This window comes from Mustela putorius, unplaced genomic scaffold, assembly GCF_011764305.1.
Source record: "Mustela putorius furo isolate JIRA1106 unplaced genomic scaffold, ASM1176430v1.1 tig00537243_pilon_pilon_pilon, whole genome shotgun sequence".
In the NCBI taxonomy this organism is placed as follows: domain Eukaryota; kingdom Metazoa; phylum Chordata; class Mammalia; order Carnivora; family Mustelidae; genus Mustela; species Mustela putorius.
Window position 1 is genome coordinate 163,925 of NW_025422382.1, and position 20,419 is coordinate 184,343.

Below are 20,419 nucleotides of genomic sequence, written 5' to 3' on the forward strand. Positions count from 1 at the left end.
GTTAATTTCTCTCCCAAGACATGAAACTCTTCTACAAAGTGCCATTTTGGAAGGATCTCAGCAAGCTTCATACTTTGGAAATTTTATTGGGCTAGTTTTTCCACCATGGGCCCTGGCTTTTCCTGCTGATCATTACAGCCATAGCAAAAATGGGGCCCTCCAAGTTCTTGACTACATCCCAATCCCCACACAGACGAGAAAGGATTGATATGGGCCAATATTTTCAATGTAACACACAATGACAGAAAAGGCCCTTCGATTCGCCCAGGTCCTAACAGCGCTGTCCTCTGGATTAGAGAAGTAGCTGGGGGGCGGGGACAGAAAACCCTAGCAGACTAGTTTTCCTTTGGTCTTTAGAAAGCTCAGAGGTGATTTTGCAGGCTAAGTGTAGTTACCATATGAGGACTATACCCCTACCTTTATCTGAACCTTCAATTTCCTTATGTAATTACTTTTACGTCATGTATGTTTCTGCAAGTCAGTGCTTACTTTTCTGAAGAACAAAGTGAATTTATGTTTATGATTTTAACATTGTGCAATAATTACAGTCACCAAAATTTTTAAAGATATACAGAGAGGTCTTGCTTGCCATTTACTTAGTTTCCTCCAGCAGTTACACTTCAGCTGAATAAAATATCCAACCCAGGGACCTGATGTTGGTACAATGTGTGTATAGTTCCAGATCAGGTTATCGTGTGTGTGTGTGTGTGTGTGTGTGTGTGTGTGTGTGTGTGTGCAGATCTGTGTAACTATGTAATTTCCACTGAGGTCAAGACCCGGAACATTCCACCCCCAGAGAGACCTCCTTTGGGCCATTCCTTTCTAATCACTTCCCCACTCCTAAACTCAATTCCTGGCAACAGCTAATCTGTTCTCCACTGCTCTAATTTTGCTGTAATTTCGTCATTCTGAGAATGATACATAAATGGGTTCATGCAGTATGGGAAAGTTAATGTATTTTTGAAGTACATCTTGTTCACGCATCTCTTCTCCAGATCATTTTCATTTGCTATTTTATCCGTACATTTGCTTATCCAAGTGGAAGCTTCTGGGCTAGGGTAGCCAGGGCTGGAGGGATTCAAAGTTTTCTGAGTATCCCTAAGCCCAGCAGTTTATCCTTTGGTTTAGGAGATTAAAAGGCAATAAAATGGATGCTGGACTTCTGGCTTCCCAAACTGTGAGAGAATAAATTTCTGTTGTTTTAAGCCACTGTGCTTATGGTAATTTGTCAGAGCAGCCGTACGAAATTGATATCTGCCCCATCAACTAGGACAGCGCCTTTCAGATACATGGCAAGTACTCAAGAAATGTTTTATGAATATCTTGAGTTCAGAATAAAAGGAAAGACTAACACTCTTCCAGGGGCACCTGGGTGGCTCAGTTGGCAAAGTGTCTGCCTTCGGCTCAGGTCATGATCTCAGGGTTCTGGGATGGAGCCCAGGACCTCAGCAGAGAGGGAGCCTGCTTCTCCCTCTCCCTCTGCCCCTCTTGTGTGTTCTTTCTTTCTCAAATAAATAAATAAAACCTTTAAAAAAAAAAAAAAGTAAGATTCTTCCAAAAGGGGATTCCTTGAAATCAGCCCGGAAATAGGATTTGGGGATGTTCCTTGAAGAATTAGGTGAATTATAATGGCAAGAAATAGAGTAGGGGATCATTTCAAGTGATGGGATAAAATGGGAAAACAAAGAGGCACGAAAGCCCAGGACGGTGAGGGCAGTGACGTGGACCCCGCTGGGCTTGAACGGAAGATACAGATGTCCCGACTCCCTCATTTACCAGCCCTTGTATGGGCTTTCATTTGCTTTCCTCCAATACGATCAATTCTACCAACGTGGGAAACATGTACAGATTATGCTTCGAAGACTGGGCACCAGCAGGGCTGTTCTGTGGTGTACTATAGAAATCCAAACAGGTCTCCTTGACTCGCCTGCAAGGAGGCTATTTGGAACCTAGCAGGATAGAAAGATACTTTTCCCTCCTCTGGGAACTGGCTCTCTAAATTTCCCACCAACTGTTTATGATTGTTTAGCTAGCGTTCTGTAATGGGTCTAACTCACCAAGTCCATTCATCAGCTTTGTGTGGATGTGGTAATTTACAGAGCAAACTGATAGACTTGTCCTCTGTCTCCAAGGACCCTAGTACTCATTTCACTCCTGGCATCCAAAAAGAAATATAGTCAATTCTATTTTATCCAATATTCTGTTCAGACTCTGTTAATGAGCACATTACTGTATGTATAGCATAAGGATAACCAATGTGTGTGTGGTGTTGCGGATGACCCTGAGACACCATAAGGTCTTGACAGGTCTTATGAATTCTCAAAGTCAAAATCAAATTACTTCAATACAACTGTTTATTTACAGGAATTCTTCATTAACCAGAACATTCCGTTCCTTGTCTACATTAAAGAACAGAGTTTTCCATAATGACAATCCCCAACTGATAGGTCCCACCAAATCCCTGCCTATTTAACCCAAGATTGTCTCTCCCCACCCCCTAAGAGCAACTACTGAAAGATTTGGAACTTGAAAGAACATACAGATTTTGAAGTGGAGGTAAGAGATAGGTAGACCAACGAAACAGAACAAAAAGTAAAAAAACAACCCCAGATAGAAATTTAGTATGTTCCCAAGGTGGCATTAGAAATCAGTGGCGAAAATGCAAATGACTGCATTGAAGATAAAAGGTAATTGAATTAATCAAACTATGTAGCAATATAAACAATAATTAAACTGAATCTTTAGCTCACATGATATCCTAAGACAAATTCTGAGTGGATTGTGTATTTAATATAACTAATAATACCATAAAAGCACTAGATAAAATGTGTATCTCTGTGTTGGCAAAGGATATTTAAGGCATGACACCAATGTCACAAACCACAAAAGATGGCCAAATTTCTACACAAAATTTAAACTTCTGAGTGGGAGAAAAAACAAAGTTAAGCACAAATGACAACATTAGAGGGAAAAAATTGTCAACCTACACAGCAAAGAGGTGCCAGCCTTTTGTAAGTGATCCTTTCATTAGTTATGGGGCTTAAAAGCAATTCCAGCCCACACAGTCCAATCCGACTAAGCACTCTTAACCCTAAGCTCTTAAGACAAGGGTAGGAAGACTATATACTGGATTCCCTGGACAAGGCAGAAAGTGCCCTCCCGAAATCCTGTATCATTATTTTTCGACAGCACGGTCTTCCTTGAACTGAATATATACAATGGTATTAGAAAAGATACTTCACCAAAGCATTAAAAATATTGATATCGGGGTTTGAGGCGACTTGAGTTCTCCTTTCTTCCTGATTGTATTTTCCTAGTTTCTAAATTGAATATACGTTGCTTTGGAGATAAGAGGGAAATTTTTATATCAGCTCAAGTTTTTATTTGTAAGACACAGAAACTAATCTTGTCTGTTTTAACCAAATAGGGGATTTATTATTTATTATGAATGTACTAGGCTAGCTCATTAAATTATAGAGAAGGCAGGAGACCAGGCTTGGGCCCAACAGACAGAGCTTCCAAATCATACAGCAGAGTCTGTCTGGGGAGAAAACAGCAGCCTTCCCAACCAAGCAATAGATGCTAATCTTTGGGTCCCCTCCATCTCTGCACCAGGAACTTGATCTTGGAGCACACCAAACTGTCCCAGCTACTGGAAAGACATCACCTCTGCCTCTTACCATCACTTAGTGCCCCACAGTTGAGGGCACAGTTGGCAAAATGACCTGGCCTGGGTCATGTGTCTCCATCCTGAGATGCCAGGGAAAAGCAAACATCTGGCATTTTTAGCCTCTATAGTGGGTAGATGTCTCTTCTCTTCATCTCATTAAGGTTCATAAGATAATTTCCTAAACACAGAAAGACGGTTCTTATGTTGAGTGGTCAAGAGAACAGTGAACGTCCACTTTTTAGTACACTTTAAAGAAGAAATCTTCACCAAAGATAGAGGGGGAGGGACGACTCTGTGACAAGTAATAATAGTTTAGAGGGAATTACGAAGATGGGGTGAGCAAAGTTCAACTGAGGGCGAAGTCCTCTTCTACCTGCTGCAAATTTTCTTCTTCATTCCTTAAAATGTGATTTCTTCTTTATTATTCCCCTAAAATTATCCAGTTAGTACATGATGGGGAGCTAAGCATGTTGTTTTTTTTAAACTAAAAAATCATTTATAATAGAAATACTGGGGATCGAGAATAAGAGGAGAGGAAAAAACCTTCTTCTTCATGGACCCAAATGGACCACAAATGTGGGCCATTATTGCTGACTCCATCATCTCACCAGCTACAAACGACTACAAACCAAAAATATTATCCTAAACTAGCTTCCGCTTACCATCCAGTCTGATGCAAGCACTTAGAAAGTAAGACACACTACCATCCCCCTGCATGTGCCCCAGAGGGAGCACACATTCCCTCTGGGGCAACACCAGAGGGGAACACCACCGGCTGTGCTTGACCCTCTGGGGGACGGACTGGCCCGCCTGAGCACCAGGGCCAGCGGCGCTCTAGGGAACAGATGCTATGTTCCCATCCATGATGCTCAGTCCTTGCAGTGGCTGCTAGGAAGTTGAGTCACATCGAGGCAGCTCCAGAAAAGTAAGCGGTATATTACGGTGTCTCTGTCATGAGTTCTGGATCCCAAGCTGCTGCTTATTTTTCCTCTCCTTTTGGTATTTACATCCTCCCTTCTCCTCTCCCATATTAAGGGAAACACTGCAAGCCACCTTAACTTCCTTTTTGTTATGAGGCTGGGCAAAAATAATAAATGTGCATATTGACATTTGCTTGGGAACCTCGAATTGTAAATTCGAGGCACCAGCTCTTTATGCTGGTTAGACATCAGATCACAATTAAATCTTCCTCAAATTCTCTGTCGTCCTGGTAACTGCTCTCTACTTAGAACATGAGGGCGAGATTACCCAAAAGGGTCTGGAAGGGGAGCAAGAGCTTATTAAGTTCTTTCCGATGCTCAGAACCACACGAGCAGTGCTGAAGCGGTAGCGAGGCGACAGGAGAAAAGCCCCCGCTCAGGTTATCCGGATTGCTGTGATGTATTTGGGCTCTGCTGCCGTTAAGTAGTTATGTACATTATAATAACAAGATTGGCTATGGCACACCAAAAATATTGACAATGAATAGTATTTTGGATAATCACAGATTGCAAATCCTCTTAAACGCATTCAACTCTAACAGATATATTTAGACTTAGATGAACAGTAGCTGGAGGAATTTCTTAAAACGTCAATTGGTGTGAATGAATAAAGATGGTTTTCAGGGAGCCATATTGCTTAGGGATTAAGGCCAACTGGAACAATTCACTTTAAAAAAAAAAAAAAAAGAGGCTCCAAGCTCAAGAGAGCAGCTCCCCTTTATCTGATGGAGGTACGGAGGCTTCGGTCCTCAGGACTGGTGCTGGCGGCCCTGCCGTGATGGTTCGGGCCTCTCCATTTGCATAGAGAAGAGTTTGTAATTGTGCATAAATGGGAACGCACAGCTCCTGTGAGACAATGTTTGCAGCAAGGATGAGGAAAACAAAATCTCAGGAGCAGTCATTTTTATTTTGGCTTAACAGATTTTAGCAGGAAGACTGAATATGAATGGGCTTCATTTTTAAATCCTGAAGACAATTTCTGAAGCAGCCCATAAGGTGCCACTTTAGTCGGAGGCAATTAAAAACAGCCTAGAATAGCAGGAAAGAAAAATCACACCATTTGTTTGGACATTGCAAGGGGGAAAAGTTACGCATGAGATGAACTCCATTCCTACATCCTCCCTGTTATCTTTTTTGCTTTTTTACTCTTCCCGGGGTTTTGGAGGTGGAAATGGGACAGGAGGCATGGCGGAGAAACAAGTAAAAAACGTTTCTAATGCTTAAGATACTGCTTGTCGTGCTTTAATGACCATAACGTGAGGTATGTTACAAGCACTTAATTAAAAGGAAGGCGCGGACTTTATCCCCATGGGTCTTCTCAGGAGTGGATCCCCTCTTTGATAAGTTGGGCATTACTAAAAAAAAGTAAATGCGTATTAGAAGTAAATTCTCTCTTTTGTTTCCTTTCATTGTCCTTAAGGACCACTAGATAAGGCATTTTTGAACTTAAAATCTTGATGATCTCGAGTGACCTGAAAACTACTGGAAACCTAGTTTCTCAAAGTGGGCTATCGAGAGGGGATGCCCAGGGAGTTGGATTTCCTGCAAGTCCCACTTTCAGAGTGCCCTTCACCATCGTCTCGTAGCCTCTGAGGCGGCCACTTGATGAGGAACAAAACTAATTAAAGTCACACTGAATCTGTATGGTAGCTGTTCACAACGTGGAAAATCACTCTTTTTTCACAGCTTCTTTTCTTTTAAAATGTATGCCCTTTTCCTCGTCCTTAATGCATTCTGTATCTATGACACAAATACTCTTCGCCGTGGGACCTGGACTCAGAGGCGTCAGAACCCAATAAAAGAGTCCTGTAGCTTAATGGTCCTTAAATGCTCAACATCTTTGTCACTTAATGTAAAATCCATCCGATCTAATAGCCGTGACGGAATTAAAGATATATAATTTTTTTCCTATTAAATGTTAATCTTCTGACTTGGCAGAGCAATAGAAGCTCTAAATTATTAAGAAGGCAATAACCTCTCTAAACTCTTTCCTGAATTCAGAATACTCCCAGGACCGCTATCTCGAAAAACAAACTGCAAAGCTGTTTAAAATATAAAAATCAGGCCCATTCAGTACAACAATTTGAGACCAAATAGCAATTATAATGGGCATTATTTTTACCGACGTCTCTTCTACTATTTCATGGAGTAGAACATAAGTATATGTAGGTGCACACACACAGACACAGACACAGACACACACACACACAGCTACTGGGGAAGCAATCCTCACAAGTCTTGGCTCTTTCTCATTTACATATGACATTTTTGTAACCTTTCCTTTCTGGTTGAATCCATCCCTCACCGAAGTTTGTTCCTGCGGGTATAAATAATGAACCCAGCCTCTAATGCATAAGCGACACCACATGACCAGTAACACTCACCACGATGGCACTCGGTGCTCCATGCCCTGGAATGCCACCCCTGCTGCAGCTTCCGGGCCTTTTTTTTTTTTTTAAATCTCTACCATCATGTCTCTTGCAAGGTGGAGGCCCCTACATGTGGCCAGAGACCTAAGCCGTGCTCAGACTGCAGGTTACGATTTACCTGGAGAGGTCTGATCTAGGCAGTCATGTTTCAAGGCACCAAGGCCCAAACCTGGGAAAGAACTTCCAACAACAAAGACTCCCCAGCTGAATGGAAGGGAGCGGAGATGCCCGTTTTCTGTGTTGTATTTTGCATATACATATTTGATGGTGCCATTTTTTTCCTCTTTTCTGAAACGGCATCGTTGCGGAATATCACTCACAGCATGCAGCAGCCAGGAGCGAGGCCGAGGCTCTTCCTTCTCTGGCAGGCGTGGGCCGCCATATTTTTGCCTGCTCATCACAGGCAAGTCTCTCTCTGTCCCTATATTGGTGCCAGAGGTACCGCCATTACTTTGACGCACAGAACTTGTGAGAAGAAAAAAGATCATGCGAGGCTGCAGAGTCCAGTGATGAGGAGAATGCAGAGGCAGCAAGGAGTAGTTGTCTCCCACTGTGGTGAAGCAGACATCAAGAGAAGCTTCTGGCCATTGCTGCCTAAGCTTCAGCTTTATGTGGGCAGGCACCAATAGGCCTTGTCATCGTGGGCACCAAAAATGAACCTTCCCTTTTCTACTTTGAAGCAAGTCAACCAAGAACAGGAACCCTTCAGGTAGATGAGAAGCATGTGTAGAAGTTTTTAGGTGCTTGTTTGAGGAAAGCTGGTAATGCACTTGTGTTCTGAAGCGGCAAGATCCCTAAAGCAGCAAAGATCCAACGCCTAAGAGTTTTAAACCATGGAATATCTGGCTAGGGTCAAGAGCAAAGGTTGGAAATAAAAAGCAAGCCATCAGAAAGATGAAGCTACATTCGCCTGGAGTCTTAGAACAGCGCAGGTTTAGCTAGTGAATAAGTCACTGTAATATTACAATTTAAGATGTTTGTTGAATGAATATTCGACTTTAAAAGTTCTTTATAACATGGATCCTCTGGCAAAAATAATGAGCTTTCCCAATGAAGCAGGAATGGTAAGAATGAAACAGTGGGAAAGTAATAAAGCTTTCAACAAAGGAACGTGCCCCAATAGGAATTTCGTGACTTTTCCCCACTCACATCTCAGCACAACTGATCTTCGTTCAGATGTCCTAGTTCTTCTGAACACAGAACAGAAGAGACCAGCATGTACCTACTCTGTACATTCCACTGTTTACTACCTAAAAAGCTTCAGCCTTCAGTGTCATAAAGGCTATCTCTGCCTTTGATATCAAAAGATGGGTGAAGGAGAACATGGGATTAATTCAAGGGGGTTCCTTGCTCCTCCATGTGGTGGACTAATAATGGGCGACATCACCGGTGGACCCCGTCGTTCTCTACACCAAATTCTCCAAAGTGGCACATGGCATAAATGACCTTGTAAACCTTTTACGAGGATGCTCAAAACAATATTCCACATTTTACTGGTGATTGGTGACAAAATAAAGCACACATGAGGTTCCCTCCCAGCTCTACTAAGGAAAATGCAGCACTGAAATGTGACTATTCAGTAAGGGACGTTTTCTACTTTAGAGCTTCAAAGGAGACCTAAATAAAACCGATGAAACAGAACTCGTGCCAAAAGACAACATTAAATATGAAAATTAAAGAATCCAAATTTTACATGAAAAAATATCTAAAGAATTAAAAAATAAATCCAATTCTGACTTTTCACTGTTGTTCCTACACTGAAGAAATGTGATGGTTTCTGGTGGAAGAAGCTATTTTGATGGCTCTTTGTCCTTGTTACTATACAAAATTGGAACCAGAAAATCTGGGTGCCTGGCTGGCACAGTCAGTGGAGCATGCAACTCTTGATCTCAGGGTCGTGAGCTCAAGGCCCACGTTGGGCACAAATAAATAAATAAATAAGAAATCTGGTCCAGAATGTTCAAAGATTATTGCTAAGGCACATTTTGCGATGAAAAGAAAACTTGGTTGAAAGGATTCATTTGTTCAGTTTATTTGCTAACAGTAAAATTAGTAATCTTCAATCTGAATGGTAAACAAAATAGCAAAACACATAAACTCTTCTTAATGAGATATAGTTAATAAAAATGGTTGGTTACAATATTTACTAAAACATGGCCTATTTTATTTTTTTCCTTGTGAGCTACGTTCTTACGGTTTATTATTGCCCTTTCACCTAAAACCTGAAAAATGTTTTCTAAAATCTGTTCTCTAATTTCGCAGGAAAACTGCACGTTATTAATTTCATTAGTGCAATTTTCCTATAAGTAAGTACAAAGCATTTGGAGGATGTGTGTATAGTGAGTGTTTGGTTACTATAGTAGCAAATGTCAAAGTAGTTGCTTAAAAAAAGCCTATAATTTTTGACACTTTGAAAAATCTAGTATACCATTTATCATAGTTCTCTAAATACTATGGCAAGAGAAATCACAAGTGAAAATTAAAATGCTGTTGTGGATATTATGAGGCCATTTTAATATAAATTCCTGATACATTCTACCCTTGCCTGTTTTTAATCTAAATGTAATTTAGCACTGCACACCGCTTTATAAAAAGAAGTGTATTTAAAGGGGCATAAAAGTTACTAGGTAAGAAGAAAAAAATCTGTACCTCTAAAACAAGTCAAAGGCACTCATGAAGTTACTTCAATAAAAATGCAACTTGGCCAGCCAAGTTATGATGCATTCCTTAAAATCACATTCGGTCTCATGGCTTAGCTGAAGACCAGAAAGATCTTTTGAGCCACTTACCAAATTAATTTCTCTAAAAGAAATCTTTAAAAATTATTTCAGTCTGACCCCTCTTCATATGGCCCTATGAAGGTGGCGTACTTTATTACGGACTCAACAGTTTAAAAATACATAGCCCATCTGAGGCAGTGTTAGGTTGTTTGCCCGACCATAAAATTAACATATATAGAATATAAGAGTTGAACTGATAGGGAAAAACTCAGTAACATACCCATCTAATTTAAAAACAAAACAAAACAAAACTGGGGTGCCTGGGTGGTTCAGTGGGTTAAGTCTCTGCCTTCAGCTCAGGTCATGATCTCAGGGTCCTGGGATCAAGCCCCACATCAGGCTCCATGTTCAGCAGGGAGCCTGCTTCCCCCTCTCTCTCTGCCTGCCTTTCTACCTACTTATGATCTCTCTCTGTCAAATAAATATATAAAATCTTAAAAAAAAGAAACTTGCTGATGAAACAAAATATATTTTATTTCAACTGTAACCAGCACAAGGCAGCTGAGGAAGGCCATGGAGTTGTACTGGGACTGCTGAGCACCAGCAGCTAAAGCACGCCCCAGCTGGTCGGGACTGCCTTTAGCACACGAGCCCCTGCCGCATTTGTATGATCTGGAGTAAGGCCGCCTGCACGTCTTCATCCATGTGACCCTGGAGAGAAAGAAGAAAGGCAGAAATATTTTATGTCATCCTCACGGACACAAGAATTCTAAAGCCCGAGGCTTTGAAACAGGGCCTAAGTGGTTGTGCTTCACCAAATGCTAAAGCCTCATCATTGCAGATATTCTAAAGGATTTCCTGGAAGGAGGGCAGAGCTGTGTGATGGAAAGAAAGAAAGTCAGCTTAAAAGTAGTAGAAACCAGCTGCTCTTAACACTTATTATCAGAAGACAGATGGACAAACTTCTCTCTTTCTCTTTTTTTAACAATGGCTCAGATAATAGGGGCAGCATGAATTGTAGATAAGCAAAGTCAGCTACAAGTTAAGTTTTTTTCCTGCTCCTGCTGAGAAATGTTTTTGTAATTAGAAAAGTAATTAATGAAAAAGACCCCAAACTTATATTCTTATCCTAAGTAGGATCACATGTATGATTTTCCAACTTGCCCTTTCACCTAATGTCACAAAGTCTTTCCCCAGCTGTATCCCTAATTATTTTAAGTTATTGGATAATAACACTTACGGATATATCATCATTTCTTTACTTGGTCCTGCAGTGATGCCCATTTAAGGTGTCACCCATCTTTACAGGCAGATTCCTAATTGCCTGTTCAAAAAGCAGGCTCAATTGCTAATTTTGCTAAGCATTACAAAACTTCCCCTACAGGCGTTGTAACAATTTACACTCCCACCAACAGGGTATAAATGCCAATTTCCCAGACACCTTGGCCAACACTCCAGACGATCATCTTGTTTAGTATTTGCCAATCCCCTTGGTGAAAAATGGTACCTCCTTTGCTTATTCGCATTTCTCCATTATTGACGAGGTTGAGATCTTTTTTATATGTATGTTAGCCATTTATATTTAGGAAGAAACACTTTGAACTTAAAAAGATGGCAAGAGGTTGATTAAATGCGAGTCAATATGGTAAGCTTACAACACCCTCTTCCCCTTTTTCTTTGCTTGAACACTTGAACAGGTTTTAGCATAACACTTCCTATTAATATAAAAAGTTATGCTTCCAAAATCTGTTTCTATAACAGCAGGATGTTTAAATTTCAAACATTAGCCATAGTTGACTAAACTGAATTTCTTAGTTAACTTTATGATGCCAGAAGGCAAGACTATTTCAGATGCCAGTTGTTTTTGTTATGTTTCATTAGGAGTCAGTAGAATTTCAACTTTTGGAAGCAGACTTTAGACAAAGTTGAAAGGCTCGCTAGTTTGCAGTGTCTCTCGGCGAAGGCACACTCTTCCTCTTCTGGCCAATACCAGACCTGAATGAGTTCCTCATCCTCTCTGATACACATCTTCGACACTTTTCTACCCTCTCCCTCCTAAAAGTCCCATTCCGTTATCCATCAACTGTCCTCTCTAACAACCGCAATATACAGTTTACCCTTAAACAACAGGAGTTTGAACCATGGCTCCATACAGACACAGATTTTTTTTTATTAATATCATATTGCATATGATATTAATACAAAATACATGTATTTTCTCTTTATGATTTTCTTTTCTTTCTTTTTTTTTTTTAAATCAGAGAGGGGGCGGGGAGAGGGCGAGCAAGCACAGGCAGACAGAGAGGCAGGCAGATGCAGAGGGAGAAGAAGGCTCCCTGCCAAGCAAGGAGCCCAATGTGGGACTCGATCCCAGGACCCTGGGATCATGACCTGAGCCAAAGGCAGCCGCCCAACCAACTGAGCCACCCAGGCATCCCTCTTTATGATTTTCTTAATACTATTTTTTTCTCCAGCTGACTTTATTATAATATAGTATATAATAAGTATATAATAAACATAACATAGCAAATGTATATTAATTGAATTGACTACTTATATTATTGGGGAGGTTTCCAGTCAACAATAAACTATTAATAGCCAAGTTTTTGGAGGGATCAAAAGTTATATGTGGAGTTTTCGACCTTGCAGGGTTGGCTCCCCTGCCTCCCACTGTTCACGTGTCAATGGTACTGTGAAATCTCAGCTCATCTTCTAGCTCCGCAAAAGAAAGTAGCCAATCATACCATAATCCATTCTTTTCCTTTTGTTACCCCTTTATCTCCTATAGAAAAGGAAGGCTTTTTGGTTTTAAGAATTTGACACTGTAAAGTTTCTTCCTTTTTATTATTTCACCTGGTTCCTTTTATTAAAAAATGACCTTCTTGAAGCTTTCTCTCATCTCAACACCTCTTTAAAACAAACAAACAAACAAATAAACAAAAAAAACCATATGGACTGACATTTCAAATTCTAACCAAGTCCTGTTATATCTCACCCGCCATTCTAACACTGTCTCTTTTAATACATCTTCCTCAAAAATCTATTCTGAGAATTTTGGAGATGCTGATTACAGGATTTCTACAGAGCATTAAGTATGGCACTCTTCATATGTCAAACATTTTCTTATCCTTCTAAAAAAAAGCTTTCTCATTATACCCCCAAAGAAGGGAATTCTTAATCTTACGCTTCACTGAGTTTAAGCCTCAATAAATAAATGTTATTGGTAATCTCCTACCGGAACCAATTTTTTCCTTACATTCTTATAATTTTGTGCACACTTTGTCATTTTTGCACTTTTATAGTACTACATGTCCAAGAAATACTCCCGAGAAACAGTGAAGTCCTTCACTTCTTGAGCTGAGAGCCAGGTATGGCTGTCAAGACGCTATCTCCAGCTAGCAGTGCCACGAGCACGGGCCGCCATCAGATGCTGCCAAATGGTCTATAAAATGAGTGACAAGCAGATGGAGAGAACACGAAATTGAAGATGTTGTGTTACCATATAGCTTTGTAAATTTTGCTGGGAGATACACAGCCATGATTAAAAGAAACACAATTATTTTTAAATAAGCATATGGGGTACAACTACTTTATACATCAATGACTTTCTCATAAATGTACTTGCAAATAAAAAATGGTCTTCTCCAAAATGGGATCGAGGAGTGCGGCTGTGCTGAGCACAGATGAGGTATGGAACTACTTAATCACTGTATTGTACATCTGACACTAATACAGCACTGCATGTTAATGACACCGGAATTTTTAAAAAATAAAATGGAAAGGACTCTTAGGATGAAAATACAAATGAAATGAAATCTTTTCCAAAGGAGGAAGAGTATTCTTTTTTTTTTTTTTTACCTGTGCAGCACTAAGAAGATGTGTACGGTAAATTGCAATCACCTCTTGGTGCTGTCTGTCAGCATCCTAGAAATGTGAAAAGACAGACAGGTCAGAGCATCGGCATTCACATTTTCAAACACAGAGAGGCTTGTGGGAATGCCACCTTCAGGCTTGACACTACACAACAGTAGTGTGCTCCCACCATGTTATGCTCCTGCCACACCTTGTAACAAATCACCTTGGGCTCCATGATGCAAAACCTTGTAGCATAACAGTAACATAGACTTTCCTAATCAATGTGTGGGAACCTAGTGAAAGCAATGCCACTTGTCCTCCGTACTGGGAAATCACTGCCTTAGCTGACATCTCATGCCACCAGATCATCCAGATACCTACTAACTTCTACATCGGATTATTGCAAAAGCTTCCCATTTTGTCTCCCTGCCTCTAAATTTTATTTCTTTTCATGCTCCTGAAATTAAGGTAGCTCTTTGCTCATATCACTTTTGGCTCAAAAACCTCAGGAGAAACTTCATTCCGTATAAAAGAGAATCCAAACTCATCCACTTGCTTCTCAACAGGCTTGGCAGTTTTGCCACAAACATAACTCTGGCATGAGATGTCAGCTAAGGCAGTGATTTCCCAGTATGGAGGACAAATGGCATTGTTGTAGGGCTGTGATAAAGATCAAGGTCAAAGTATGTAAAGTGTTCAGGGCCATGTCTGGCATATCAAAGGCAGCACATCTACTACTAGTACAAGTAACTCTGAGCAAACGTGATTACCTTCCTGGACCTGAGCATAGCCACAAATTAATGTGCCTTCTAAATAAACTTTTACCAACTAATGTGAACCTGCACATGCGGGCATAAAGGCTCCAAGGGCAGGCTACTCACAGCCAGCTGCTGCTGCAGGGACTTCACTTGCTGCTGCAGGGTGTCGACCAGCTGGCTCTGCCTCTTGCTGGGGCCCCCGCTTGGGGACGTGAGCTGTGAAAGGCCACTGAGTGCCTGCTTGAGTCTTTCCACGTCATTGAGCAGTTCTGTTATCTTATAAAGAAAGAAAAAAGGCATGGGAGAAACCTGTATTATTCACTTATTCGATTCTAATGAACACCTTTACACAAAAATCCCTCCTTGAGGCACACAATTTATCTTTATAGACCAGAAAATTGAGGAATGGATATTGTCAATATTATGATCAATAGTACATAAACTATACAGGTTTTTTTCATTAAATTCCTCTCAATAAATTCCTTATAAACGCATTACCAAATTAAGAATAAATATATATCCTAAGATTGGACTGTGACCTTAGTCTTTTTATTCTTAGATAATACTTAAGTACTTATGAAAGTCTATAGATTATCTTCTAGGTCATCTGAACAGGAACTTATGGAGCACTGCCTCCAACAAAGTTTGAAAAGACAGCATGGCTCATTTAAGTCCAGCACTAACTCATGTCCCTGGTTTGTGTCAAGAACATATGATTTTAGACTACTTCATCTTAAAAAGGGGGGGAAAAATCAGGAGGCTCTTCAGACCAGTGGAGAGAGCAAAGGCTTTATTTAAGATCAGCCTGATCTGTTAGTGATTAGCTGTGTGAGTTTGGTCAATTTCCTTTCTTTCTCTGAGCTTTAGTTCCTTTATCAATGAAAGGGGAGAAGTTCTTTCATAGTTAAGAAAATCAAATGCAATCATAAATACATGCCTGGTATGTAGTATAAGCTCAAATAAGTGGCAAAAATGTTAAATAGTTATTAAAAACTTGCTTTTGTAATTATTCAATGTTACATTTGTAACATCCTTCTGAATAAGCGGAGGGCATTTAAATTCTGGGTCATCGGAGCAGATAGGTCAGGTTAGTACTGGCACTTCTCCAAGGAGGTGGGCTGGGATGTGTCTGCTCTCGGGTGTCACTGTACCCCTAGAACTCACCACGGCACCCTGCACATAGAAGGCATTCAATAGTTATTTACTGAACTGATAAAAATGCATCCAAATGCACCCTGATTTCTCGTCTTCACAATATACACTTTACGCCAACTACCAGTTTCAAAAATATTGTTGGGCACCTGTTCTGTAGATTGTAGCATGAGAATGAAAGAAGAAAAGGTAAGTTACAAACCTGAGCTTATAAGCTGGTTGAGACGATCAAGCACATAACTCAATAATTGAGACATTTGAAGTGGATGGCAGCACTAACAGAAACCATGCATTTTGGGAGGGGAACAGTTTACTGGAGGCTAGACAGGACAGTGAAGGCTTCAGGAAGGAGGACACATGTTGAAGTGGGCATGAAGGACTTAACTCGGCAGGCATGAGGGGCAGGGCATTCTGGGTGAGGAGACCAGGGTGTGGAAAGACACGAGGACAGACTGTGCAAGGAACTGGAGGGCTCGGTTATTGGTATGAGTGAGTGCCAAGATCAAGTCTGGGGTGCTCCCCCATGTCCTTCGTTTCTCGGAGCCCCGAAACAGCTTTCTTCCTCCTCTCTCTCATCACCCTTCCATATCCTAAAACCCATTGCACTGACCACTCGCTTATGAAGCCCAGGAATCCTGAGTCTCCCCATCTTTCCTCAATTCTTGGCTCTACGAGTTGAGGAAACCAAAGGAGAAAAGCTTTGCCTGTATGACTTGACTTTTCTTTCAATCCTGAATTTCTTTGCACACCAGCAGTCTAACCGGAAAGGTGGCATTTAGTGGTCCCGTAGTGAATACTTTTGTAACCCCATCCCGTGGGATGCTGCGGTAAAGGGCCCTGTCCCACTCCGGCAGCTCTGCCCTGGGGTCTGCCAACGCCAAGCCATGCACACGCCTCGTAGCCTACCTTATTATCTTTCGCTTCAATCTGTTTGGCAGATTCCTGTATTCTTTTCTGTAACTCTGCGATTGTGGTCAAGGACTTATCGCACCGCTCCTGCTGATCCTTGATTTCTTGCTCGATGCTGAAATGTAGTAATTCCTTCTCATCTTTGGCACAAAGTTGCTTCTTTTGGGCCTGCAGCACCTCCTCGCAGGCTTCCTCGTACTTTCTATTCAGATTGGCCAGTTTTTCATTGAGGCTGGAAATCTGGGTCTCCAAATCACTTTTTGTTGCTTTGTATTTAGACAAATCTACCACCTCTCTCGTCTCTAGCTTTTTTAATGCTTGTTTAGTGTTCTGAACCTCGGACTGGAGTTTGGAGACCTCTTCCGTTTTGTTTTGGCTCTCCTCTTCCTTCTCCCTCAGGCTGGCCTTCATGATGCCCACTTCCTTCTCAAATGCTTCCTTAATCCGCAAATGCTCTGCCAGGGGCACCGAAGAGTTCTTTTGGTTCTCTAGCAGCTGACGCAGATTGGCCACCGTCTGCTGCTCTTTCTCGTAACACCTCTGCTTAGTCTTCAGTTCCTCCCTCAGATGCTCGATGGTGCCGTTAAGAGATTTTTTCAGGGCCTCAACCTGCTCCAGGGGAACATGCTGCTTCTGCAGAAGGGTCTGGGCGGTAAGAAGCTCCGAAGCCTGTCTGGTATTCTCGTCCACCAGCTTCTCCTTCTCAGTCTTCACCTCCGTGTACTTCTGTAACAGGTCTTTCAACTGTTTGTTTAGCTCTTCTGCTTTCCTGTTCAGTGCTCTCTCTGTGCCATGAGAGTTCTCAACGAGAACGTTCTTATCCTTTAAATCCTTCTGAAGAGCGCATATCTCCTTCTTCAGCTTGTCATTCTCGTGCTTGCACTTCTTGGCCTCTTCTTCCCTGACGTGGTATTTTTGCGTCTGCTCTGAGAGCTGTTCTTTTAGTTCTTTCTCTGCTGCTTTAAATTTTCTCTCACACTCTTCGAAGCTGACGATTGGAGCGTATTTGAGCTTAATGCATTCCTGTATCGTGTCAAGTTCCTTCTTCTGGGCTTCGATTTCGGCATGCAGGGTCACAATCTCGTCTTGGCCCTTTCTGTAGTTGGCCAGTATTTCCGCGCTGTCATCCTGTACTCTCTGCAGGCTCTGGTTTACGGCACTCATCTTCTCCTCATGCTCTCGGAGGCTGATATACTCGGCTTTTATTTGGCTCTGAGTGTTTTCCAGGTTTCTTCTGAGGATTTCATTCTCACCTTTAGTTTTTACAAATTCCTGATTGAGATCTTCGAGTTTTTTCTTCGTGTCTAATAACTCTCTGTTGGCCTTATCCACTGTGCCATTCAACGCGGTTTTCACCTCCTCATGGGTTTTAGCCGGCACATACTGGGTACTCAGGGTCTTTTTCAGGTTAGTGTTTTCAGACACGAGTGCATTTATTTTTTCTCGGTCTTCACCGCTCCTCTTATTCAGTTCGGACAGCTGTTGTTTGAGGTCAGCGACACTGGATTTCAGAGCCGAGACCTCTTTTTGGTGCTTCTCGGGAGGCACAAACATGGTTTCCAGGCGGCTAACATTCTTACTTAAACTGTCATTTTCCATCAGCAACTTCTCCATTTCCAGCTTCCTGTCTGCGTATTTTTGTGTTACATCTAAAAGCTGTTTCTTCAGCTCATCAACAGTGATATCATGTGACTTTTTCATCTCTTCGCTGACTTGTAGAGGAACGTAATGACTTTTCATTTCACTTGTTAAGTTCTGGACTTGCTGGTTGAGGGCCTTGTTCTCCAGATAAACCTTTTCAATGTCCCTTTGCAACATCTGATTTTTCGACGTGAGTTCGGTGACCTTCTTCGCCAGCTCTCCTGCTCTCTGCTCCAGTCTGCTTCTGAGCTGCTCGTGCTCCTCTGGCTTGATGTGCTGAGCAAGTTTGGCCTTACAATTCTCAAGCTCTCTCTTCAACTGTCTGATTTCTGTAAGTGACTTTTCATACTCTCTTTCTGCCTCTCCTATTTTCTTCACCTTCTCGTTTACTTCGCTTGACAACAAGCTCTTCATGCTTTCAAATTTTTCCGTCGGAACCGAGAGGGCCAACTTGGCTAAGAGTTCTTTCACCTGGCCTTCCGCCTCGGCGACCCTCCTTCCTTTCTGGTCTCGCTCCATTTCACACGTACTGAGTTCCTTCTGTAAGCGCTTATTCTCTTCCACCAGCCTGCCTTCGTCCCTCCTCAACTGTTCCACTACCAGCTCATTTTGTTTGATTTGGTTTCGCAATTTCCCCATTTCAGCGGATGCGCCCTCGTACTTCGCCTTCATGTCCTTCAGCTGGTCCTTCAGCCCCTCCGTCAGCCTGTGGCTCCCTGTGGCTCCTTCACTTGTCAGGTGCTCCTTAAGGGCAAGAAAGTGCGTCTGCATCTGTTTTACTTTACCTTCGGAGTCATACATTCTCTTCTGCACGTCCTTCAAGGCGTCTTCCAACTGCTTTATCTGCTCATCGGAGTCCGCCTTGACCCGTTCGCACTCCAGCGCTAACGCCTTGCACTCGGCCACCTTGTGCGCCAGCTCGTTCTGCAGCTTGAGGCGGTCTTGTTTTGCCGATTCACAGAAAGTTCTCATTGCCTCTAACTCTTTCTTTAAAATGTCATTTTCAGAATATGAGGTTTGATTGGTTAATGACAGCTCCAGTGGTCTTAACATGGACCTGCTCTGCATGTAGGCTGGGACCCCTGGGGAAGTACACTGAAAAGGGAAACCAAAAAAAAGATACTAATCACAAAAGCCTAAAGAAGACAACGACTTAACTGCCAAACTTACAAAGTTCCTACATCATCAGCAGTCAAGGGGTTTTCAGACCAGCACCCTGGAAAACTACAGTAGTGATTCTGGGTATGAGTCCCTTCATATGCTCTCAAGCAGTGATACTTAGAGAGTCTGTTCATTTTAAGTATTTCTGTCAGAACAAAGAAGGTAAATAGTTGTGACCTCTGGGGACTACTTCCTCTTCCTTTCTCCATACACAGTAACTACCCACAAGTGATAACAACTTTATCAAAACTCATTATTATTTCTATGCTTTATGGCACATAATGTGCTTAGAACTTTCAATTCTGAACAAAGTCATCAGAACCCTCGAATCAAAACAAGTATTACAATTTTAAATCTGCAAATTATTTCACAGAATGATACATTATATAACTTCTAATAAGATATATAATTTCTGAATATCCTCGTTAACTCCAATGTAATGTTCTCTAAGTTATAAAAATACCACCAAAATAAGCAGCACAGCTAGTATGAGTTGTCAAGAGAATATTAGCTTACAAAAATGAAACCAAGTCTTCTTCAGTCAAGTAGGGTGAATGAGAACTTAGCATATGATCTTAGTACAAAATCTGACTGACATCTCATTCCCTCCACTAAGAGTTGACACAAAAAAGTATAATTAAACTTCTCATGAAATAGTTCATAAACAGAACATATAAGCACGAAACACTAAATTCAACAATTTTATTTTTTCCCATACAGCCTATCACAGTAAGGGCCCCTTACAGCTACTAACTCATTGATAAAACATATGTGCTGTGCACACATTCCACTATTTTAATAAGCAGGTTTCACTGTTGTTTAGTTAAATCTATACTGCCTTCCCCAGGGTCAAGAAAGAAAATTAACAACAAGGAAGAATTTCCCAGCCTCTCTGCTTCTAAATTATCTTTCAATTTGCCAATGATCTTTAGACTAAAACTGCAAAAATTTACCAATTACTTATACATCTTTACAATTTCCAGACTTTTTTTATTATAATCAAATATTTATCTAATCTTAAATACTTTTCAGATGATATCCATTTTCTCAACCTAGAATCTTAGAAGTTTCCAGCTTAAAATGATCCTTTTTTTTTTTTTTTAATATTGTACTTATTTATTTGAGAGAAAGAGTGCACACAAGT

At 41.3% G+C, this 20,419-nt stretch overlaps 1 protein-coding gene across 2 annotated transcripts in view; it reads right to left on the reverse strand.

Annotated features, from left to right (window-relative positions):
- Nucleotides 1-10,312: 10,312 nt before the first annotated feature.
- The window catches only part of UACA (uveal autoantigen with coiled-coil domains and ankyrin repeats), an 87,244-nt gene continuing 77,137 nt past the window's right edge, over nt 10,313-20,419 (reverse strand). For both annotated transcript variants that reach the window (XM_004758323.3, XM_004758324.3), the window contains exons 16-19: nt 16,471-19,209; nt 14,536-14,688; nt 13,658-13,723; nt 10,313-10,510 (exon numbers count right to left, since the gene is read on the reverse strand). In XM_004758323.3, coding sequence (XP_004758380.1) covers nt 10,439-10,510; nt 13,658-13,723; nt 14,536-14,688; nt 16,471-19,209 — 3,030 coding nt within the window. In that variant the 3' untranslated portion in view covers nt 10,313-10,438. The remainder of the gene's footprint in view (nt 10,511-13,657; nt 13,724-14,535; nt 14,689-16,470; nt 19,210-20,419) is intronic.